We start from the raw sequence: 23,505 nt of genomic DNA, 5'->3' as shown, positions 1-23,505 counted from the left end.
AATTTACACAGCTTTTTGTGCGTCACCAAAATTGATGACGCTGTCTAATCTGACAAATTGTGGTCTGATACAATAGGATTGTGCTCTGAGCAAGGAACTAAATACAATTAAATGTCCCCAGGACCTGCAAACCTTCTGTGAAGAATCGTTCTTCTGATTCTAATCATTTAAGGTTGAGTGAGAGCTTTGGTTCACTTGCTTGTCAGTAGACTCAGCAAGTGAATCGAAGAATCGATTCATTGAATCGGTTCATTTCAGTGAGTGACTCGAAATGAACCGATTCAGTTAAAAGAATCGAACTTCCCATCACTAGAATGAAGTACACCCACCACACCGCCCATAGACAAGGACAGGAGGCGGCCAGACAACTCTGAACGTACTCTGCGCCGGCGCGCCACGATTCTACACAGCCTGACGCAGTCTAGCTTCCGAAGCCCTTTCTCCCGCCCACGGCTGCGAAGTATCCAATCGCAGCTTCAAATCAAATCCAAAGCTCTGTTCTATTTGTGCACAGGCGAGAGAGCCTCGGAATTCTCCTCCAATCAGCGCAGAGACCCGCACGTTCTCCCCGCCTAGTGTGTCAAGGCGGGAGTTTCCTAGGTCCCGGTGTTCTGTCGTTTTTTCCAACTTATCAAAATCTCCGGCAGTGTCTCGGCTGGGTTTGGCGCCTTTCTGTGCGGTGGAGGTTCGTGGTGTTGGGGAAATGGTTGGTAGCGGCGAGGCAGCAGGTTAGTGAATAAATATTCAGTATAGAGAGTTATGTGTGTCAACGTACTGAGTAGAAGCAGTAATACATAGCAACGGAGTATTATATGCATATGTAGCTGCTCTGTTTCCTGTATGTAGACTGTCAGTGCTGGTTCTTCACAGGAGCGGAAAGATACGTCACGAATGTTCTGTAACTGCAGAGAGGGAAAGTTACAGTCTAACTAAGGGGAATGTAAACATACTTTGTAATAGAAAAAAAAAAAGCATGACAGGACCTCTTAAATATGAGATTTGGGGTCAAAAAGATTTAAAAACTCATATTTACACTAAAATGCACTTAAAAAAAAATGTCCCTCAAGAGCTATGGGTAGAAACCTTGCAATGATATGGGGAAGATCTTCCCCCTCACTCTTCAGGCCAGGAGAAGGATGCGATCGCTTCCGCATAGCGGCGGAGGAGGGGGCCCTCTCCTGCCGCCAATGAAAGTGATCTTGCGGCGAATCTGCCTGCAGAGACCACTTTTATCTTGACGTGCTCTCAAAGAGGTTACCGGAGTTATGGTAGCTAGCTGCTACCATAACGGTGTTCCTCTTCAAAGTAGTGACGTAAAACGACGGCGGGTGGTCCGGAAATGATTAAAATCTTTTTTTTTGCTAGAAAATGGCGAAGAACCTTCCAGACATAATACAAAAAAAATATATATATATATAATTACATTTTTTCCCTCAGACGCCATAGAGAGCAGCGGTCTTACAAATGCCACTTTTGTGTTAAAAACAAAAACAAAAAAAAAACATTTATCTTTCACAATATATAAAATTGGGCTAAATTTACTATTTTGACAAGTAAATTGATACCCATTATGTTATAATTTTAAATTGCGCCCGCTCGTGGCGTGGCGACAAACTTTGACACTTAATCTCCATGTGTGATGTTTAAAAATTTCTACAGGTTATCAGTTTTGAGTAACAGAGGAGGTCTTTTGCTAGAATTTTTGCTCTCGCTCTAACGGGGGTGGTGATACCTCATGTGTGGTTTGAACACCACTTGTGTATGTGTTTGTTTCTGTGCACTTTAAATCAATTTTTTATTTTAAAAAAGTCTCTTTTTAAAAAAAAATAAAAAAAAATTCTGAATCACCTTTTTATTCCTATTACAAGGATTGTAAACATCCATTGTAATAGGGAAAAAAAGCTCTTTAATGTGAGATCTGGGATCAAAAAAACTTCATATCTTGTATTTTGAATGTTTTAATAAAGAAAAATCCTAATTGATATACAGCTGTCACAAGACCTAAATCTTTTCCAGCCTGTCTGCAGGGAAACATAAGCAGGTGGAGCTTCTAGCCCCCTGCTGTTGGTCACATGTAAAAAACAAAAAAAAAAAACTAAACTAAACCGCCTTTGGAATAAAAGTAAAAATAAATATTTATTAATAAACTGTGTGTGTATATAATATATATTTTTTTAATCTTTATTATTTTGTGGAAATAACATGGTGTAACGGGAGTCACTTTTGGGCACAGATTGGGCTAGGAAATAGGGGACATATGTTGGATTGTTTTAGCATGGGACAGTAATCCACAATATACTCAAGATTGTCTAGAAGAACTAACCTAACAGGTCAATAATAGTCTGATTCATTCAATGTGGGGACACATGCTGTTAAAGGATCACTAAAGGAAAAAATTGTTTTTGCTGAAATAACTGTTTACAGGGTATAGAGACATAATAGTTAACTGATTCCTTTTTAAAAATCGATAAAAATCAACCATATAATGTGCCTCTAGTTGCAAAAACGAAACTGAAACTAGTTTAGTCTTTGCATGTTATTTCATGCCTCTGTGCTGGACAGTGCCATAGAGAGTCATGGCTAGGAAAACAAAACTAAAGTCTCACATGACTTTTTTCATAAGGAGCCAGACAACCAGGAAGTGTCCAGAACAGAGTAGTATTACAGCAACATCAAAGCAAAAACAAGCAATGAGGACATGAAACCAGGACTGCAGTAAGGTAAAGGAAGCTATTTAGCTAAAAAAAAATTCCTTTAGTGACCCTTTAAGGTGTTAATTAAGTCTGGCTCCTAAGTAGGGCCGAAACAACTAATCGATTATGAGATTTTCATAATCGATTAATCGGCCAGTAACATAATGGAGTTAAAAAAAAAACTAAAATTAGCCCTTTATAGTACAAAAAAAGCAAATCACTACTGTAAATATTACTTTCACTGTCCCACAGTAAAAAAAATGAACCCCTTAGGTAGCGATTTGCTCTTTTTGTACTTATGTTTTTTTTGTTTTTTTTTTTAATGTTACTAAACATCTCAGGCCTGGGTTCACACCTGTGTTTTTTGGTGCTTTTTGCAGAAACACACTACAGTTCATTTACATGTTTTCCTTTGGGACACGTTCACATCCATGATTTTTTTCAGCTGCTGTGTATTTGGAAAGGGCAAGGACTTAAAGGGTCACTAAAGGACATTTTTTTTTTTTTTTTTTGCTGAAATGACTGTTTACAGGGTATAGAGACATAAAAGTTAACCGATTCCTTTTAAAAATGATTACAAATAGATAAAAATCAATCCTATAATGTGCCTGCAGGTTAGTTTCACTTTTAAACTGGTTTCATGTTCCTGTGAACTAGAGACACACAGAACAAAAACAAACAAATCCAGGGCAGTGTTTTGTTTTTAAAATGAATCTGATTGGTTCTGTTAAGTTTTAGACACACAGTAATAATGACAGCTTAGACCACCGTGAAAAGCTCCCAGTACTGTGGTTATAAGGAGCCAGACAACCAGGAAGTGTGGAGATCACAGCAGAATTACAGCGACTTCAAAGCAAAAGCGAACAATGAGGACATGAAACCAGTACTGCAGTAAGGTAAAGGAAGCTATTTAGCTAAAATAAAAATATTCCTTTACTGATCCTTTAAATGATTCCTTTTAAACATGATTAAAAACAGATTAAATTCAATCATATAATGTGCCTCTAGTTTCACTTTCGTTTTTAAACTGGTTTCATGTTTCTGTGAATTAAAGAGACCCACAGAACAAAAACAAACAAATCCAGGGCAGTGTTTTGTTTTTAAAATGAATCTGATTGGTTCTGAGGAGTTTTAGACACGCAGCTTTGACCACAGTGAAAAGCTGCCATGAGATTTTTCATAAGGAGCCAGACAAGCAGGAAGTGTGGAGATCACAGCAGAATTGCAGCTACTTCAAAGCAAAAACGAACAATGAGGACATGAAATCAGTACTGCAGTAAGGTAAAGGAAGCTATTTAGCAAAAAAAAAAAATTCCTTTAGTGATCCTAAAGGATCGAGCGACAAAAAAGGGTCCAGAACTTGTTTGAGCTTCATGCATTCGGCGTCAGGCGTTTTGGAGTGGAGATGTGAACCATCTCCATTGAGAATGTATTTTTCCCCGTTAGCGTTTTGGAGCTTCAGGCGACAAAACGCTCAGGTGTGAATGCAGCCTTAGGGGGAAATTTTTTTTTTGTAATTTTATTTTTTTAGAAGCACAAGCTCTCAATAGAATGTCAGTTCACACGAGACAAACCACTTGATTCACAATGATATAATGTAACATATTGCCCCTGCCCTCTCTGCATGAAGCGTTGTGATAGATAAGCTGGCAGGTTTGTTTGTATGTCAACAGCTGATTGGCATAATTTGAAACTAGTCAGTGTGAGACCAGTGATGTCAGTCTTGAAACTAGGAACATGTGAAGCTGCTTGGTTGTGGCCTAAGCAATTTACACATTCCACACCTTACTATGTGTCTCCTAGGGTGCCTTGGACTTTCCACCTAGTTCCGCCTGCCTTTTGAGTCTTCTTCCACATGCTTCTAGAAGGCTGTTCTTGGAGTGACCAATTGCTTCTTTTGCATTATATAACATATCATTTTGCATATCTCGTAAGTCGTTTGGGACCTCGATGACTGCAATAAGTATGCAGATCGGAAAACTCAAATGAAGTAATTTTTCCCAATAGACTCACTAAGGAATGTGGGAAACAGGTTTATTCCTCCTCTTGCTGCTGAAATGAAATATCTGTGTTTGGGGTACTGGCCCTTTAGTATATGCTGTTTGAGAAGTGCATAAATAATTTCTCTTATCACACTTCTATTTAGCATGTGGTATTTTGGTCTAAATGTGTGTTCTGTAACTGCTTCTTTCTTTCTTTCTTTCTTTCTTTCTTTATTGCCAGCAGAAATTGAGAAGCTGTATGCAGCTGTTCCACAGATTCGCAATGTCTTCTATGTAATGGGGAAAATTGGAGAGGGTAAGTTTCAACACATTTGCTGTGGTACTTTAAAGCGAAAACAAAAAACAGCCTGTTAGATTAAAGCCAGCACGTGTGTTTTTCTTTGCTATTTTACATCACAGGACAGGGAGTCTTCATATCAATTGATAAAATTATGCTGCCACCTTCAAGTGGTTGTAAAACTTGGTTACACTACTTGTACCTACAGGTAAGCATATATTAATGCTTACCTGTAGGTACTGTAAATATCTCCTAAATCGTGTAGGTTTACCATATATACGCTTGCGCCGGTCCCTATATACAGGCCGGCGGACAGCATCTCCATGCCAGTGAGGAGCAGGTGAAGAGTCCAAAATACCCTTCACCTTTTATTTTTATCATCTATTCTCATTTATATGAAATTCCTTCATAAAATATGTAGCGCTACCCCCGAAGGAGCCGCTGGTTGATTTGGGATCGGCCTATTAAGTTGCCCTGGCGTTGTCTAGGGGTGTAATTGTAGAGACAAACAGTGAGCGAAGGTCCAGACAGTGAATAAAGGGTTTTCTCCGATGCTTTATTTTCCAGGCCAACATCAACATCAATTGGGAAGGGCAAAGTTGATGAATAGAGAGAGAGGAAGAACCTTGCAGTATCAGGCCTGGATATTAAATGGAGCAGTCAGTACTGCTCTGCATAAGTACCAATTTGTAACTCGTCGCCACTCCAACTGAGTGGGTAAAGTGCCCCCGGACAGACCCTTTTTTACAGGCCTGGCAGCCGAGATGTCACTTAGGATTTCTGGGAGCAACGGGGCTCTCTCACAGACCCGGCTCGGGCCTCTGCCACAGGTCAATTACAATATCAGCTAGATAGATGGAGCGAATCCTCCCAGTAGATTTCTGCATTGGTCACCAGATGACAGCAAACCTACCTGTCAGTACTCTGGTCACCAGATCCCCAATTGGTTTGTTCAGGCTCTGTTGGATGACCTGCCTCCGGGTCCCCCTCAAACCGACTCCCCAATCGAACGGCACCCAGCCTGGGATCATTTCAATAGAATCGGGAACCCAGCCAAAATTGACTGGGGTCCCCTTGTACCTCCGGATGAGGTTCCAATCGGTCTGCAACTATGGCCAGGTGGGCCACGCCGGTGGGGTCCATGGATGCGCGCGCCCTGAAGGTGGATGCCGCACCTGGAACGGGGACCCTGCGAAGATTTTAGAACACATGACACCTGTCACAGATCTACTCCTCTCCAGCACGCCCCGCGAGGGAAAAACTCTGATTGGCTGCTGGAGAAACGTACTCTGCCAGAACCCCTCTGGCGCCAACTGCTGGCCATGGATGACATTGCATCCCTGGACCACAGACTGTCATTCCAGAAATGTCCACTGGGTCAGAAGTCCCAAAATTTAAACAAATGGTGAATGGGAGCAAGGTAACTCTCCCATTCCCCGCTAACTTTAGCGTAGTGCCCATACTGAAAGTAAGGGGGCGCTACAAATAGAATTCAAACCTGCCATTGTTAAGGACATCATTAACCCTTTCGCTGCTGACCTGACAGCGGGGGGTATCGCATATAATATATTGGCTGAAGCCACCAGGATCGTGTGTGAAACTGGCAGGCAGACTCCTGCCTGTCTGGTGAAAGCATTCGGGCTGAGCTCACGCATGCCCCTGGTACCGGCACGTGCGCGCACACACACAATTTTAAGGTTTGGCATGTTGGTTATCTATTTACTCAACGCAACCTCGTCTTGGATTTTGCCAATCATTTGGGTAGTTTGTTTGCCCTAACATTTACTTTGGTGTGTGAGTTTTTTTTTTTTTTTTCTTCTGACGTTTTACATTTCCTAGACCTTTGCGGTAATATCGTGCGGTATAAAAAAAATGGAACTACTGCTATTAATCTCTAGGGTGTCTGTCTACTTTCAGCAAATTATTTTTTTGAGGGTGTTGCATCATTTTTAGGGCTGAAATTATTTTTTAAACGTGTGCAAAAAATGCAAAAATGGCTCTGGCAGCGAAAAGGTTAATGTAATATTGGGGATATATATCAGAGCTCATATTTTAAGCAATGTGTGTTTTTTTTTATTTTTTTTTTTAACCATTAATTAAAATTGTATGATATTTAGTGTACTTGCTTGATATTCTTTAGCCCTTGTAAGACATTTCAATTATTGTTGAATTCTTATTAGGACGAGCAGCGCCATTTACACCTTTTTTGTATGTGGGTGCTTCCTGTCAATAGGAAGTAGCTTCCTATGGTGGCACACCAAAAAGAGGAGGAGCCTTGAGCGCTTGCGGGGGACCTGATAAAAGGAGGCTCGGGGTTGCTCTGTGTAAAACCACTGCATAGAACAGGCAAGTATAAAATTTCAGAAAAAAATAAATATACAATTACGTTGAGGTCTGAGCTCATTACGTATATTGCTGCGTCTGGGGCGGTCTGCTCCCGTTATGACTGGAAACAGCGGAAGCCAATCAGTGCGTCGTAGTCCTGCTAAAAATCGCTGATGGCCGCCATTGCTAATAAAAATAATAAATATTTCATAGTTTGTAGACATGATAACTTTTGCACAAACCAATTCATTTACGCTTATTGGGATTTTTGTTTATAGCGCAAAAAATAAAAACTGCAGAGGTGATCAAATGCCACCAAATGAAAGCTCTATTTGTGGGAAAATAAGAACATCAATTTTATCCGGTACGGTGTCGCACGGCCATGCAATTGTCAGTTAAAGTAACGCAGTGCAGTATCGCAAAAAATGGCTTGGTCTGGAAGGGGATGAAACCTGGGGCTGAAGTTGTTTATAGAACTTATCCATACTCTTGTGCCTGAAAAAAGCCTCGGCTGCAATCCCAGTGTGAAAGAACGAGTGCTGCCAACAGCTTCTTTGCAGTGCTTTACCGCAGGCGCTGGCAATGTGAAAGCACGCCAAGACTATAATCCCAAGACTGGTGGATTTTCTCACAAATGCTGGATATGGGAAAACCATTCCTCTATCCCGGAGGTTCCTAATGATGAACACCAGCCTGATGGGCTCTGGTGGCGTTCTGGATTACTTCTTCTTATCAGGGGAACTTGGTCACCACAGGAGAGGTTGCTGCCCATCAACATCTGGGATTGACAGCGATTTGCCTTGCATTAATCGATGCAGCTGACGGGCCTTCCTCTAAGGTCCAGTTGAACCAACACCATGGGTGGTGGTGTACATAATTCATCAAGGAGACACCAGGGGGCAGATCCACAAAGATCTCCCCCGGCGCATCGTATCCGAGATGCGCTACGCCGCCGTACCTTACCTGGCTTTAAATCGAATCCATAAAGAATTCGCGCCATAAGTTACGGCGGCGGCGTAGTGTATCTCAAGCGGCGTAACAGAGCGGAATTCAAATCGGCGATTAGGGGGCGTGTTTCATTTAAATGAAGCGCGTCCCCTTGCCGAATGAACTGCGCATGCGCCGTCCCTAAATTTCCCGCCGTGCATTGCGCTAAATGACGTCGCAAGGATGTCATATTTTTTTTTTTTTTTAACATAGACGTGAATTACGTCCATCCCGATTCACGGACGACTTGCGCAAAAAAAAAAATTCAAAATAAAGGCGGGAACGACGCCCATTCTTAACATGGCAAGTCTAACCATACGCCGCAAAACGGCAGCTTTAACTATACGCCGGAAAAAGCCGACTAGAGACGACGTAAGAGAATGCGACGGCCGCGCGTACGTTCGTGGATCGTCGGAAATGGCTAATTTGCATACTCGACGCGGAAAACGACGAACTCCACCCAGCAGACGCGGAAGTATTAAGATCCGAAGGCGTACGAAGCCATACGCCTGTCGGATCTAACCCAGATGCCATCGTATCTTGGTTTGAGGATTTGAAATTTGAAAGTACGCCAGCGTACTTGCTCTGTGGATCTGCCCCCAGGAATTTAGCTTCTCAGGTGGAAGTGGATCTCATTCGGTCTTTCCTAGTCTACTAAAGGCTTGGACAACTTCAAGGAAGCCTTACCACAGAACTTGGAAATCTTATTTTGCTTGGTGTGAGGGTCAGGGGTTTTATCTCGCAAGTATGTAGTGCAGGGATATGCAATTAGCGGACCTCCAGCTGTTGCCAAACTACAAGTCCCATGAGGCATAGCAAGACTCTGACAGCATCAAGCATGAAACCCAGAGGCATGATGGGACTTGTAGTTTGGCAACAGCTGGAGGTCCGCTAATTGCATATCCCTGATGTAGTGGATTGCATCCTGACTTTTCTCCAATCTGGAATTGCCCTTGAGTACAATCAAACAACAATCAATAAAAAGGTCCCCTGGCAGGCTGAAAGTTGCTCTGCGTGTTTGCGCTTGTACAGGAACGAGGACTCTTTTCACTGTGCCCTTTTCCCTAAACCATGAGACCACTGAGTGGCCAATCTCAAAGTGTCACAAGTCCTAAGCACCACCATACCCAGATTTATTTTTCTTTACACTTTCCAGCTAAATAAATCAACAGTAAATATAAGCTGATGGTATGGCCCTATTTAAAGTGAACCTGTTTGCCCTGCATGTGAAAAAAACATTCACTTTAAATTAAACCTGTCAAGGAAAATTATTGGAACTGCTTTTGCTGATTTTTATGTCTGCAGGTTTCGGAGCCATCATTCTTCTCCAAACATCCCCATATGGTGAGCTATTGACCAAGTGTGTGTAAGGTGTCCGAAAACCTGCCTGTTTGAAGTCCGTTGCTTGGTAGCAAAGCAAGGGAAAGAGGGGGCTTCTCTGTATGGTCTTTACCTTCAAGAAACAATACAGAATTGACTGTACTTAAATTCCTCTGCGGGATGTTTAATTGGAAATTGGCTAGTATGCATGTGAATGTTAATTGTATATTTTTATAGATTTTTGTTTCTTGGGTAATGTTTAACCACTTCAGCCCCAGAAGAATTTACCCCCTTCCTGACCAGAGCACTTTTTGCAATTCGGCACTGCGTCGCTTTAACTGACAATTGCGAGGTCATACGACGTTGCACCCAAACAAAATTGACTTTTTTTGGGGGGGGGGGGAAATCAATATTTTACTTTTTGCTATAATTATCCCCTAAATAAATATAAAAAAAAACAATTTCTTAGTTTAGGCAGTTATGTTTTTTTTTATTATTAGTAATGGGGGCGATCAGTGATTTATTTATTCCCTCCCCCCGTGACTGCGACATTATGGTGGACACTTTTGACACTATTTTGGGACCATTGTCATTTATACAGCGATCGGTGCTATAAAAATGCACTGATTACTGTGTAAATGACACGGGAAGGGGTTAAATGCTAGGTGGCAATGTAGGGGTTAAGTGTGTCCTAGGGAGTGATTCTAACTGTGGGGGGGTGGACTACAAGTGACACGACAGTGATCACTGCTCCCGATGAGCAGTAGATCACTGTCCTGTCACTAGGCAGAACAGGGAAATGCCTTGTTTACATAGGCATCTCCCCGTTCTGCAGCTCCGTGACAGGATTGTGGGCACCCGGCAGACATCGGGTCCTGCGGGTATAGTAGCAAATTCAATGCAACGCATAGGTACGTTGCTTTGCGCAGCCGTGCCATTTTGCCTACGTATATCGGCGTTGGCTGGTAGGCAAGTGGTTAACATGTAAAATAGAAAAAGTGCAGCGCAAAACTCAAATATATAAATGATACTGGTATACTCAAACACCAATACCATAAGTGTGAATATAAATATGCAGAAAAAAAAAAAAAAAAATATATATATATATATATATATATATATATATATATATATATATATATATATATATATATATATATATATATATATATATATATATATATATAAAAAATTAAATACAATTCAAACAAACAGTCCAAAAGTCCATAAGTGTCAGAAGATGAGTGAATTAAACGAAAATAAATCTCCACCACGTGACAATCCACCAAAATTTTGAAGTGATCCCTCCACCGTTGTAGATGGCTACTCTCACCTTCATATATGGACCACTGAGTTAACAGATGGTCAATAAAGCAAATCAAATAGGCAGGTCATGAACAGGAACCAGGCTGATGTATTAGATCCTCATAAGACAACCAAACCGCAAAGGACAGGTGCATGTAAAGAGATAATCACATACTAAGTGCTCACTGTTGCAATGTGTGGATTTATTCTTTAAAAGAAGCAAAAGTCAGGCTACTCACATTTGGCCAGACAAAAAACGGCATGAAGTAACAATCTTTAGGAATGAACAGCAGATGAGCGACGTGATGTTTCAGGCTCCTAAACCACCGAAACGGTGGTTTAGGAGCCTGAAACATCACGTCGCTCATCTGCTGTTCATTCCTAAAGATTGTTACTTCATGCCGTTTTTTGTCTGGCCAAATGTGAGTAGCCTGACTTTTGCTTCTTTTAAAGAATAAATCCACACATTGCAACAGTGAGCACTTAGTATGTGATTATCTCTTTACATGCACCTGTCCTTTGCGGTTTGGTTGTCTTATGAGGATCTAATACATCAGCCTGGTTCCTGTTCATGACCTGCCTATTTGATTTGCTTTATTGACCATCTGTTAACTCAGTGGTCCATATATGAAGGTGAGAGTAGCCATCTACAACGGTGGAGGGATCACTTCAAAATTTTGGTGGATTGTCACGTGGTGGAGATTTATTTTCGTTTAATTCACTCATCTTCTGACACTTATGGACTTTTGGACTGTTTGTTTGAATTGTATTTAATTTTTTATATATATATATATATATATATATATATATATATATATATATATATATATATATATATATATATATATATATATATATATATATATATATATATATATATATATATATATATATATATATATATATATATATATATATATATATATATATATATATATATATATACACATATACACATATATATATATATATATATATATATATATATATACACATATATATATATATAATTTTTTTTTTTTTTTTTTTTTTTTTTTTTTTTTTCTGCATATTTATATTCACACTTATGGTATTGGTGTTTGAGTATACCAGTATCATTTATATATTTGAGTTTTGCGCTGCACTTTTTCTATTTTATTTTTTACTTGCTTAGGATTTTTGCGAATTTCCCTTAGTGTTCAGCTGGCATTACCAGTGATCTGAACCCTGGGGGTCTGTATCACATAAATACACTTTTAATATCATAATTTTTTGATCTATATATTTGCGCTGATTGCACCTTGTTTTTTATAAGTGGTTAACATGCACATACCCCTTAAAAAATAAAAATCCAGGTTGTTGGGTACTTAACTTACCTGACTGCTGACAGACCATTGCATTTATTTATTTTTCCCCCCAAGAAGTAACTGAATATTTATTATTTTCTAGGTACATTTAGTTCTGTGTATTTGGCTATTGCAAGATTAAGGTCGGGAGAGGATATGAAATTTGCTCTGAAACATTTAATCCCTACAAGTCACCCCACACGAATAGCGGCGGAACTGCAGTGTCTTACAGTGGCTGGGTAAGTCAATTTGAAAGGATACTGTACAGAATTGTGTGATACTTGTTCTGACTTTTCCTGTTAAGAATGCTGGATATTACATCGGTCCTTTTGATCAACTGGCTTCAGAAAATATGCACATCGACTGTTCTGATTTCACTTGCTGCCTGCTTGTTTCAGGTTGGTGTCTCTAAAAATTGTGATATCAGAACTTTGGGCAGTTGTTTTCAGGAGGTTCAAACTGTAGCCTATATCTTTCTTTTAAGGAGTGTGGAGAATAGGGCGCTCTGGATAACAAGGAGACTTTAACAAACCGTATATGACTCTCTCTTGAAATGTGAATAATGCAGCACTTTAGAAAAGGGAAGCACACTCTATAGGACCGACGCACGACTATATACATCCTTAGTTTGAAGAGGGATAATCTCGGTAATGGCAGCAGCTGCTGCCACAACAGATCTTCAGGCGGCGGTCCTGTAAACGATAATGGAGGTCTCTGCAGTGGATTTGCCGTAAGATCACCGTTATCGGCGGCGCGAGAGGGACGCTTACCGGATGCCGTCGGCAGTGGCGGAGGCGATCGGGTCCTTTCTTGCGCTGGGTATGGATACGAGTGAGGGCAAGATACCCTAGCAGGGCAGAAGCGACGTCAAAACGTTACTCCTGCCTATACGTCTTAAAGGGACAATTTTTTTATAATTTTTTTTTCAAGTGGCAAAATGTATTTTATTTTTATTGCATTTTAGTCTAAATATGAGATCTGAGGTCTTTTTGACCTGTCTTTCTATTACAAGGGATGTTTACATTCCTTGTAATAGGAATAAAAGCGACCCAATTTTTTATTTTTTAAACAGTGTAAAAATAAAAATCTAGTAAAATAAAAAAAAAATCTTTTTTTCAAAGCGCCCCGTCCTGACGAGCTTGCGCGCAGAAGCGAACGCATATGTGAGTAGCACCCGCATATAAAAATGGTGTTCAAACCATACATGTGAGGTATTGCCGCGATCGTTGGAGCAATAATTCTAGCCCTAGACCTCCTGTAACTCAAAACATGCAACCCGTAGAATTTTTTTAAAGGGTAAAAGTTTGTAGGCATTCCACAAGCGGGCGCAATTTTGAAGGGTGACATGTTACTCGGCGTAACATCATCTTTCACAATATAAAACAAAATGGGCTAACTTTACTGTTGTCTTTTTGTGTTTGTTTTTTTTTTTTTTTTTTTATTAAAAAAAGTGATTTTTTTATTTTATTTTTTATTTTCAAACAAAAATGTGCGCTTGCAAGACCGCTGCGCAAATACTGTGTGACAAAAAGTATTGCAATGACTGCCATTTTATTCTCTAGGGTGTTGGAACTACAGTTCCCATGCCTAGTCATGTCTGTGAATGTGAGAGTTTTACAATGCCTCATGGGATGTGTAGTTCTGCAACAGCTGGAGGGCCGTAGTTTGAGGATCCCTGGTTTAGAGGGATGCTTCCTGAGAGTAAAGAAGGCAGCAGGTGGAAGTTCCAGCAGTGGGAAACTGTCTCTGATCCAAGATGGAGAGCCGTGCTGTCAGGATCAGCATGCCATCCAGGCAACCGGAAGGAACGTCCGAGTGGGCGGGACATGTTTCAGACCATGCCTAGTTGCTCCCTCTAGGTTTAAAGTAACAATTGGGCATGCTCCGAAACATGTCCCACCCACTCTGACATCCCTTCGGTTGCCTGGATTCCATGCTGATCCTGACAGCATGGCTCTCCATCTTGGATGAGGGAGTGGTGTGTGCTGTCCTGTGATCGTCCAAATGAAGCTATGCTATTTGCCATATCTAGGGTTGTCCCGATGCCACTTTTTTGAGACCGAGTACAAGTACCGATACTTTTTTTTTTTTTTTCAAGTACTCGCCGATACTAATAACCGATACTTTTTTTAATGTCATGTGACAGTGGCACCCCCCCTGTCAACTCAAAAAAATAAACCTTGGTTAAAGTCCTTTTTGTAACTTTGTTGTGGAAAATACCTTAATACATCGCTCATGTGACCCGCCTGACTTATTTTCAGGGTAGGGCTTATATTGCAGCCAACCCTTAAAATAACGCTAGGTCTTTTGGTGTAGGGCTTATTTTCAGGGAAACAGGGTATTAAAGTGGAAGAAAACCCTAACTAGATCTATACTTCAATATTCCATCCCCACTCCTATCTATCCTGCCTAATCTGTATACTTACCTACCTTTTTTTTTTTTTTTATCCGCCTGGCCCATTTTTTCATATGAATGCCCATGGTTTTGGAACTGGATGAAAAAACGCTATTTAGTTGCGATTGTCTGACCGCTACAAATCTTTTATATCTTATGAGAGTGCATAGTAACTGTTACACTAGAAATTATTTCCCTTGTGAGGCTCTCCTTGTAACAATACAATAAACTGCTCAGCTGCTTGTGGATTTTGACTATATCTCCAGTATCTGACAATGATTATTCATTTTGTGTGAGATTGATGCATGTGTTTTTTTGTTTGTTTTTTACTAGCGGAGATGACAACGTCATGGGTGTAAAATACTGTTTTAGAAAAAATGATCATGTGGTTATAGTTATGCCTTATTTGGAGCATGAATGTTTTGTGGTAAGTGTTTATTTTTTTGCATTTTAAATTGGTTGCATTGAGTACTTTTCTGTATAGACCATAGAAACCCAATGTTAAAGGTAGGTTTCTCTGGAAAATAGTATTGTAATAGTACACAGTTGCCCTGTTGACTTCTGACTCATGAGTTTGTCCACACCAGATGCACCCTCATGCAGCAGCTGTTCTCCATTGCAGGTGTAATAGGAAAATCTGCTTGTTTTTCAGTAGTGCTTATTCACACCAATGTATTATGGTGCAGTATGTGGGAGAAGACCTATTGCATTCTTGGAACATTTGCCAATTGTATACCAGTATTTCAAAAATTCAGCACTTGTGAAACATTGCAACAGTTATGGCGTGATTGGTTATATTTTTAGTAGTTGTGATGAAAACCCCAAATCCACAATCTCAGAAAATTAGAATATTGTGAAAAAACGCAATATTCTAGGCTCAGTGTCTCGCTCTAATCGGCTAAGCCATAACAGCAAGGGGTTCTTTTGCCAAGACTACATTGACAGATTAGTGAAGAACGAATTAGAAAACCTACTAAACGTGTGTGTGTGTGTGTGTGTGTGTGTGTGTGTGTGTGTGTGTGTATATTACATGGACGGTGGGGAATCAATTAGCCATAAACCTACAAACTGCATCCATAACATTTGAGGCCCCGTACACACGACCGAGTTTCTCGGCAGAATTCAGCCAGAAACTCGGTCGGAGCTGGATTCTGCCGAGAAAATCGGTTGTGTGTACACTTTTCAGCGAGGAACCCGTTGAGGAACTCGTCGGGCCGAAAAGAGAACATGTTCTCTATTTCCTCGTTGTTCAATGAGGAAAGTCGGCCCGCCGAGCTCCTCGGCGGCTTCCACACTGAACTCGCCGAGGCACTCGATGTGTTTGGCACGTCGAGTTCCTCGGTCGTGTGTACGGGGCCTCAGCCCATCATTACAAGATAAGGCAAACACTACACAAGAAATATACACTAATACCCTAGTTAAAACGACAAAAAACTTTTGAAAGTGTACAATCCATTTTTACAGCATTAATCCTACTAGGAGAGGAAGAGGCAGCATTAACCACTCAGGTGCCCATGCCACCTTAAACATTCATTTTTTTTTTCTTTCTCGTACATCACAGGACACAGAGCGGCATATTCATTACTATGTGGGTTATATGGAGTACCTTCAGGTGATGGACACTGGCAATCTCAAACAGGAAGTGCCCCTCCCTATATAACCCCCTCCCATGGGAGGAGTACCTCAGTTTTTTCGCCAGTGTCTTAGGTGTTGGTCATGGAATAGCTTGTCTCTACATCCTTGGGATCAAGGCAGGCTAACCGGATCTGTCCAAGGTGCCTCAGAGCCAAAGTGGACAGTACCCGGGCCCCTAGCTAGGGGGTTTTGCCCATAATGCTTCTCTTTCAGAGAGCTGGATCCTGGGCCCAGGACTTAGAACCCTTTGGGGTGCCTGAAGTCCCTGTTTGCCAGGATGCTATATGGGTCCAGGACAGTGGGTTCCTTCAAAGGACCCCAGGGCCTGAAGGTCTAGACGCCACCCACGGAGATGGGGGAAGATTGGACCACTTGCTGTGCAAGGTCCTGCGGCATGGAGCAGGTAAGAAAGGGGGGGTCTGCGGAACTTGGTTCGGCAGCAGGCTCTCCAGGGGGGATCTTTTGGGGGAGTTTGCCTGAGTATGCTCTTGCATTGGCAGTCTGGGGCCACTATGTCTGTGTAAGACAGGATGGTCTGTGTTTTTACTCCCCATATGTGTGATCTCCCTGGTCTGTGTTGCAGGTTCTATCTGGCTGGGCGCTAGGTGGGGTATTAGTGTGTGCCTACTCTTTACCCTGAACTAGGGAGGTGTCTGCGCCTACCGGAAGGTTCTTACCTGGCCGGGTGCTGTGCGGATGTTTCCTCTGTGTCTTGTCTTCTCTCCTGCGTCCCTGCAGCATGCTGCTTCCACCATGGCCCCCCCGTGACACGGGCACGCGCGCGGGCGCGTGCACAGCGATTTATAAAAAAAAAAAGACGAAATTCGCGCTGTGTTTAAAGGGGGGGGGGCGGGACGTTGGATCTCATAAAAGGAAGGGGCGGCCCTTCCTCTGTGCTGTATTGGCTCAGTTCATTTCTGAGCTCAGGAGAGGAGGACACAGAGCGGCAGCAGTGCAAGCCTGATGCACAGTGGCACCCGGTGGCGCAAGGGAGTATTGCAGTTCTGACAAACAGAACTAGCTTTTCAATCTAGCCTAAACATTTCCTTACAGCAGGTGGATTCTTGCAATTTCTCTTGTGGGGAGACAATGTGATTCCGTAGAAAAAGGGACTCAGGATCCAAAAAATTAAAAAAAAAAAAATATATATATATATGCATAATTGAAAAAAAAAAAAATAGGGAACACATATTGGTCTCCCCATTGGGTTTTTTGGGCATTAGTTGTTACTACTGTCCCCTTAAAACCGCATAGTTTTTTCTCCTACCTACATCAGTCAGTTGTTGTAAGTAGGGGTGCCTCGGTATTGTACCATGGCTTCCAAAGCATCAGGATCAGGGGAAATGGCAAGAGGTGCCAGAGGACAAAGGGGTTCCCCCTCAGATTCTGAAGGTTCGAGTCGGGATATGCCTGTACTCTCCCCACAAATTATTCCAGTAGTGGGTGCCTTGGTTGAGCCATTAGGGGGGTCTGGTGTTGAGGCTAGTTCAGATCCACCCAACCCTGTGTTTGTCACAGAGGAAATGCTAGCCCTTTCCTTAGGGGGACTAGAGAAGAGATTGGCAACTATGATAGTCAATTCCATGTCGGGCAAGAAGCGGACTAGGTCTCCGTCACCTAGGGGTGTACCCCCAGATGCTGAGGTTCTCTCCCTCGGAGAATTAGAAGCTCAGGAAAATCATTCCCAGGACCATGAGGGTTCAGGGGATGAGGAGTCTACTTATGAGGAGCCAGTCTCGGCCTCCCATGCAGAGAGCTTGTGGATTCAGTCATTGACAGACATGGTCCGCCTGGCATTTAAGTTGCCCTTACCGGAGCCTCAGGCTTCGGCGGTATCATCCTTAGGTTCATTGAAAGCGCCTTTGAGCAGCGCTGTTTTTCCGGTCCATCCTCTTTTAGAGGAACTGATTTTTCAGGATTGGATACGACCAGATAGGATCTTTTTACCACCTAAAAGATTTTCCACCATCTACCCTATGGAAGAAAAATTTTCCAAGAGGTGGGCTCTCCCAGCTGTGGATGCCGCCATCTCTTGTGTAAACAAATCTTTAACTTGCCCGGTGGAAAACATACAGATGTTTAAAGAACCGGTGGATAAGCGTTTTGAGACACTTTTAAAGGCATCCTTTGCTACGGCAGGTGCAGTAATACAGCCAGCAGTGGCTGCTATTGGGGTTTGTCAAGCGTTAACAGACCAGACAAAACAGATGCTTAACTCTTCTGCCTGTTGGGCAGGAATGTCTTTATCGGATATTCCTAGAGCCCTGTGCTTTGCGGTGGATGCTATAAAGGACTCCATTCAACAGGCGTCTCGTTTGTCACTATTTTTAGTACACATGAGAAGGCTCTTATGGTTGAAGAACTGGGCGGCTGAGCCCCCATGCAAAAAGCTTCTGGCAGGTTTTCCCTTCCATGGAGGTCGACTCTTCGGAGAGGATCTAGATAAATATATTCAGACTATATCGAGTGGCAAAAGTACCCTTTTACCGGTCAAAAATAAGTTTCGGGGACCTGCGTTTAAAAGGCATCTCTCCCCTGTTCCGGGGCCCTCCAATTCCAGGCAGTATCGACGGCCTCCTGCGAGATCAAACTTTAACAATAAGTCGCAGGGACAGGCCTCTGGGGGCAAGAAGCAGTGGTATCGTAAGCCAGCCCCTAAGTCTGCCTTATGAAGGGGCGCCCCCACCCACAAAGGTGGGGGGAAGGCTTCGTCTTTTTGCGGAGGTTTGGGAAGCCGATATCCCCGACAGATGGGTCCGGTCTTCCGTGGCCACAGGCTACAGATTAGAGTTGCTAAGGTTTCCTCCACCTCATTATCAGGAGTCAAGGGTACCGAGCGATCCAACAAAAGAGGCCTCTTTACTGGCGGCGTTGGATCATCTGCTTTGCCAGGGCGTGATAGTAGAAGTACCAGCCCAAGACAAGGGCTAGGGTTCTACTCCAATCTGTTTACCGTTCCAAAGCCCAATGGCGATGTCAGGCCAATTTTGGACCTAAAGGGTTTAAACGTTTACCTAAGGGTTCGTTCTTTCCGGATGGAATCTGTTCGGTCAGCAGCCGCTGCACTCCAGAAGGACGACTTTCTGGCGTCCATAGACATAAAGGATGCTTACCTTCATGTGCCAATTTTTCAGCCACATCAAAGATTTCTCCGCTTTGCAGTGGCCCAGCGCCATTTCCAATTTGTGGCACTCCCTTTCGGGATGGCTACGGCCCCCCGGGTATTCACAAAGGTCCTAGCTCCGATCCTAGCCAACCTAAGGGTCCAAGGGGTCACGGTCCTAGCCTACCTGGACGACCTCCTAGTCATAGATCACTCGTCTCCTTGCCTGGAACGAGCAGTGGCCCTCACGGTTCAGTACCTCGAGAGGTTCGGTTGGATCCTAAACCGAGAAAAATCAGCATTCCAACCCACAAGACGGTTGGAATACCTCGGCATGACGTTAGACACAGAACAGCAAAGAGTGTTCCTGCCTCTAGTAAAGGTCGAGGCCATCAAAGACTTGATCCATCTGGTTCTAAGCAAAAAAGAACCAACTATTCGCCTATGTATGCGACTACTAGGCAAGCTAGTGGCCACGTTCGAGGCGGTACCTTACGCTCAAAGCCACACTCGCATCCTACAGGCAGCCATTCTGTCAGCATGGAGCAAGAGGCCACAGGCCTTGGAATTTCCTTTGCCACTCTCATCAAGAGTCCGGCAAAGTCTGTGCTGGTGGTTAAATCCTCAGAATCTACTGAAGGGAAAATCTTTCAGCCCTGTGGCCTGGAAGATAGTGACCACAGATGCCAGCCTGAGGGGCTGGGGAGCGATCTTGGATGGTTGCACTCGCCAAGGTACTTGGGCACAGGCGGAGAGGCAGTTACCCATCAATATCTTTGAGCTCAGAGCTGCTCGGCTAGCCCTCGAGGCTTGGACAGCCAAATTGCAGGGGTTCCCGGTGAGGATACAATCGGACAATGCCACAGCTGTGGCATATATAAACCACCAAGGGGGAACCAAGAGTCAGGCAGCTCAGAGAGAGGTGAGCTTGATTTTCCAGTGGGCAGAAGCTCATATGCCCTGCATATCGGCAATATTCATTCCCGGGGTGGACAACCTGCAGGCAGACTTCTTGAGTCGTCAGACTCTGTCGCCAGGGGAATGGTCTCTGCATCCGCAAATTTTTCAGATAATCTGCCAGAGGTGGGGAATGCCGGACGTGGATATCATGGCATCGAGATTCAACAAGAAGCTAGACAGGTTCATGTCCCGGACACGGGACCCTATGGCCTGCGGAGCCGATGCGTTGGTTTGCCCTTGGCATCAGTTCAAACTTCTTTATGCCTTTCCCCCGCTACAGTTGCTACCCCGCCTGTTACGCAGGATCAGGGTGGAGCACAAACCAGTCATCCTGGTAGCTCCAGCATGGCCCAGAAGGGCATGGTACTCACTAATCCTAAAGATGTCAGTGGGAGATCCTTGGACGCTTCCTCTACGGCCAGACTTACTCTCGCAAGGCCCGATCCTCCACCCTGCATTACGGCATCTAAATTTGACGGCCTGGCGGCTGAATCCCTGATTCTCAGGGGTAGAGGGCTGTCTAAGCAGGTAATCTCTACCCTGATCAGGGCTAGAAAGCCGGTTTCCAGGGTGATTTATTACAGGGTCTGGAAGGCCTACGTAGGCTGGTGTGAGTCCAAGAAATGACTTTCCCGCAAGTATACCATTGATCGAGTGTTAAGTTTTCTCCAGCTAGGAGTGGATAAAGGCCTGGCATTAAGCACAATCAAAGGACAGATTTCAGCTTTGTCAGTGTGGTTTCAGAGGCCGCTGGCCACCCACTCGCTGGTTAAGACCTTCATTCAGGGGGTCTTGCGTATTAATCCTCCGGTGAAGTCGCCACTTTGTCCGTGGGACTTGAATCTTGTTCTGTCAACTCTACAGAAACAACCTTTTGAGCCGTTGGCTGAAGTTCCTTTGGTGTTACTAACAAGGAAGTTGGTATTTCTGGTCGCCATAGTTTCCGCCAGAAGAGTGTCAGAATTGGCAGCCTTATCTTGTAAGGAGCCATATCTTATTCTGCATAAGGACAGGGTGGTTCTCCGTCCTCATCCTTCCTTTTTACCAAAGGTTATATCCAGTTTTCACCTGAATCAGGACTTGGTATTACCATCCTTTTTTCCGAAGCCCACTTCCAGAAAGGAAGGGTTGCTGCATACCTTGGATATTGTCAGGGCCATGAAGGCCTATCTTAAAGCTACAGAGAAGATTCGGAAAACAGATGTGTTGTTCATTCTACCGGATGGGCCCAAGAAAGGGCAGGCAGCTGCAAAATCCACCATCTCGAGGTGGATTAAACAGTTAATTACTCAGGCCTACGGCTTGAAGAGGTTGCCTCCTCCTTTGTCAGTAAAGGCTCATTCTACCAGGGCCATGGGCGCCTCCTGGGCAGCACACCATCAGATCTCTATGGCTCAAGTATGCAAGGCGGCAACCTGGTCTTCAGTCCACACGTTTACAAAATTTTACCAGGTGGACGTAAGAAGGAATACAGATACAGCCTTTGGGCAGGCAGTGCTGCGGGCTGCGATTTAAGACCCTCAGAATCGGGGGCACCCTTGAGTTAAAATTTAAATTTAAGTTTAATTTTTTCTCGACTAAGTTGGATTTATTATTATTTGAGAGTATCTCTGAATTAAATCCTTGTGTCTTGGGAAGATTTCTCCCTCCCCTCAGTAAAGCATTGCTTTGGGACATCCCACATAGTAATGAATATGCCGCTCTGTGTCCCGTGATGTACGAGAAAGAAAAAGGGATTTTTAATACAGCTTACCTGTAAAATCCTTTTCTTGGAGTACATCACGGGACACAGAGCTCCCACCCCTCTTATGGGAAACATTTTGGGAGGCATACTGCTTGCTACAAAACTGAGGTACTCCTCCTATGGGAGGGGGTTATATAGGGAGGGGCACTTCCTGTTTGAGATTGCCAGTGTCCATCACCTGAAGGTACTCCATATAACCCACATAGTAATGAATATGCCGCTCTGTGTCCCGTGATGTACTCCAAGAAAAGGATTTTACAGGTAAGCTGTATTAAAAATCCCTTTTTTTTTATCACTTTGCAAATGTCTGTCTTTGTTCTGCTGACATTTTTCTGTTTCTCTTGTGTTTTTTTTTTTTATAGGATATTTTACATTCTCTAAGCTTTCAAGAAGCAAAGGAGTATGTGTTTAACCTAATTAAAGCACTTAAACGTATACACTACTTTGGGATTGTTCACCGGGATGTTAAACCAAGCAACTTCTTATATAACAGAAAACTGAAGCAGTAAGTTTGGGAACATTATTGTCTTGTCATATGTACATATTGTATGTTTTTTTTTACCATCATCAGATGTGATTGGCTACAATAAATTGTGTATCTATAAATGCAGCTCATGTACTGATTTTCCTGTTGGGAGCCAGTTCTGAAATCCTCTGGATATAATGCATATAGATTACTCCTAAAACTTGATTCCTAGCTTCAGTCTTTATGAAGAACCTCTGTGCCTTGTTACAATAACATAGGAGACTGTAGTGTAACTGGAGCCAGAGCAGCTGCAGGGGACCAGTCTCGGGGCTAAGGGGAGCTTGCAGGCGTGAGGAGTAAGGTAAGTATTTTCTTCTTTTAATCCTCGGCCCCTAGACTAAACGAGCAATGAACACTACTTTTTTTTTTTTTTTTAGCAGCCTATAGAAAATAAACTTACTTTATCGTACACCACGGAACACAGAGTCTTTAATCATTACATAGTGGGTTGTATAGTGCACCAAAGGTGATTGGACACTGGCACAAAGAATGAAGACAGGCTCCCCTCTACATAACCCCTCCCATAAGGGAAGTACCTCAGTTTTTTCACCAGTGTTAAGGAGAAGGACACAAGAAGGATGTGCTAAGAAGCTCTGTTGAAGAAACCCTCCGGGGGTTAAGGAGCTACGCCACTGGGTCCATCCAAAGTGCTTATTAAATACGCCAAATGGTACGCCTGAATGGTACCCGAGCCTCGCAGAAGACCGAGGCGGTGCCTGTAATGTCTTTCTGGAGCACTGGGATCCAGCACTTTTGCAGATTTAAACGCGCAAAAGTATTTTGGCAGTCTTTTACAAGGCCCAGGGAAGAGGTTTCCTTTTAAGTAGGACCCCATACCCCTGAAGGTTGCACAACACTACCTGCCGTGATGGGGGAAGATTGGTACTGTCTGATTTTCAGCAGTCCT

General features: G+C 43.1%; 1 protein-coding gene across 3 annotated transcripts in view; it reads left to right on the top strand.

Annotated features, from left to right (window-relative positions):
- The first annotated feature begins 395 nt into the window (after positions 1-395).
- Positions 396-23,505, top strand: part of CDC7 (cell division cycle 7) — a 79,611-nt gene continuing 56,501 nt past the window's right edge. The window contains exons 1-5 of one of the 3 annotated variants that reach the window (XM_040360052.1): positions 396-728; positions 4,917-4,991; positions 12,339-12,474; positions 14,964-15,057; positions 22,435-22,577. In XM_040360052.1, the coding sequence (XP_040215986.1) occupies positions 704-728; positions 4,917-4,991; positions 12,339-12,474; positions 14,964-15,057; positions 22,435-22,577 (473 nt within the window). In that variant the 5' untranslated portion in view covers positions 396-703. The remainder of the gene's footprint in view (positions 729-4,916; positions 4,992-12,338; positions 12,475-14,963; positions 15,058-22,434; positions 22,578-23,505) is intronic. The other 2 variants (XM_040360054.1, XM_040360055.1) reach the window with 2 other exon arrangements.

This window comes from Rana temporaria, chromosome 7, assembly GCF_905171775.1.
Source record: "Rana temporaria chromosome 7, aRanTem1.1, whole genome shotgun sequence".
Taxonomy (NCBI): domain Eukaryota; kingdom Metazoa; phylum Chordata; class Amphibia; order Anura; family Ranidae; genus Rana; species Rana temporaria.
This window is presented reverse-complemented; position numbering and strand designations above follow the sequence as displayed.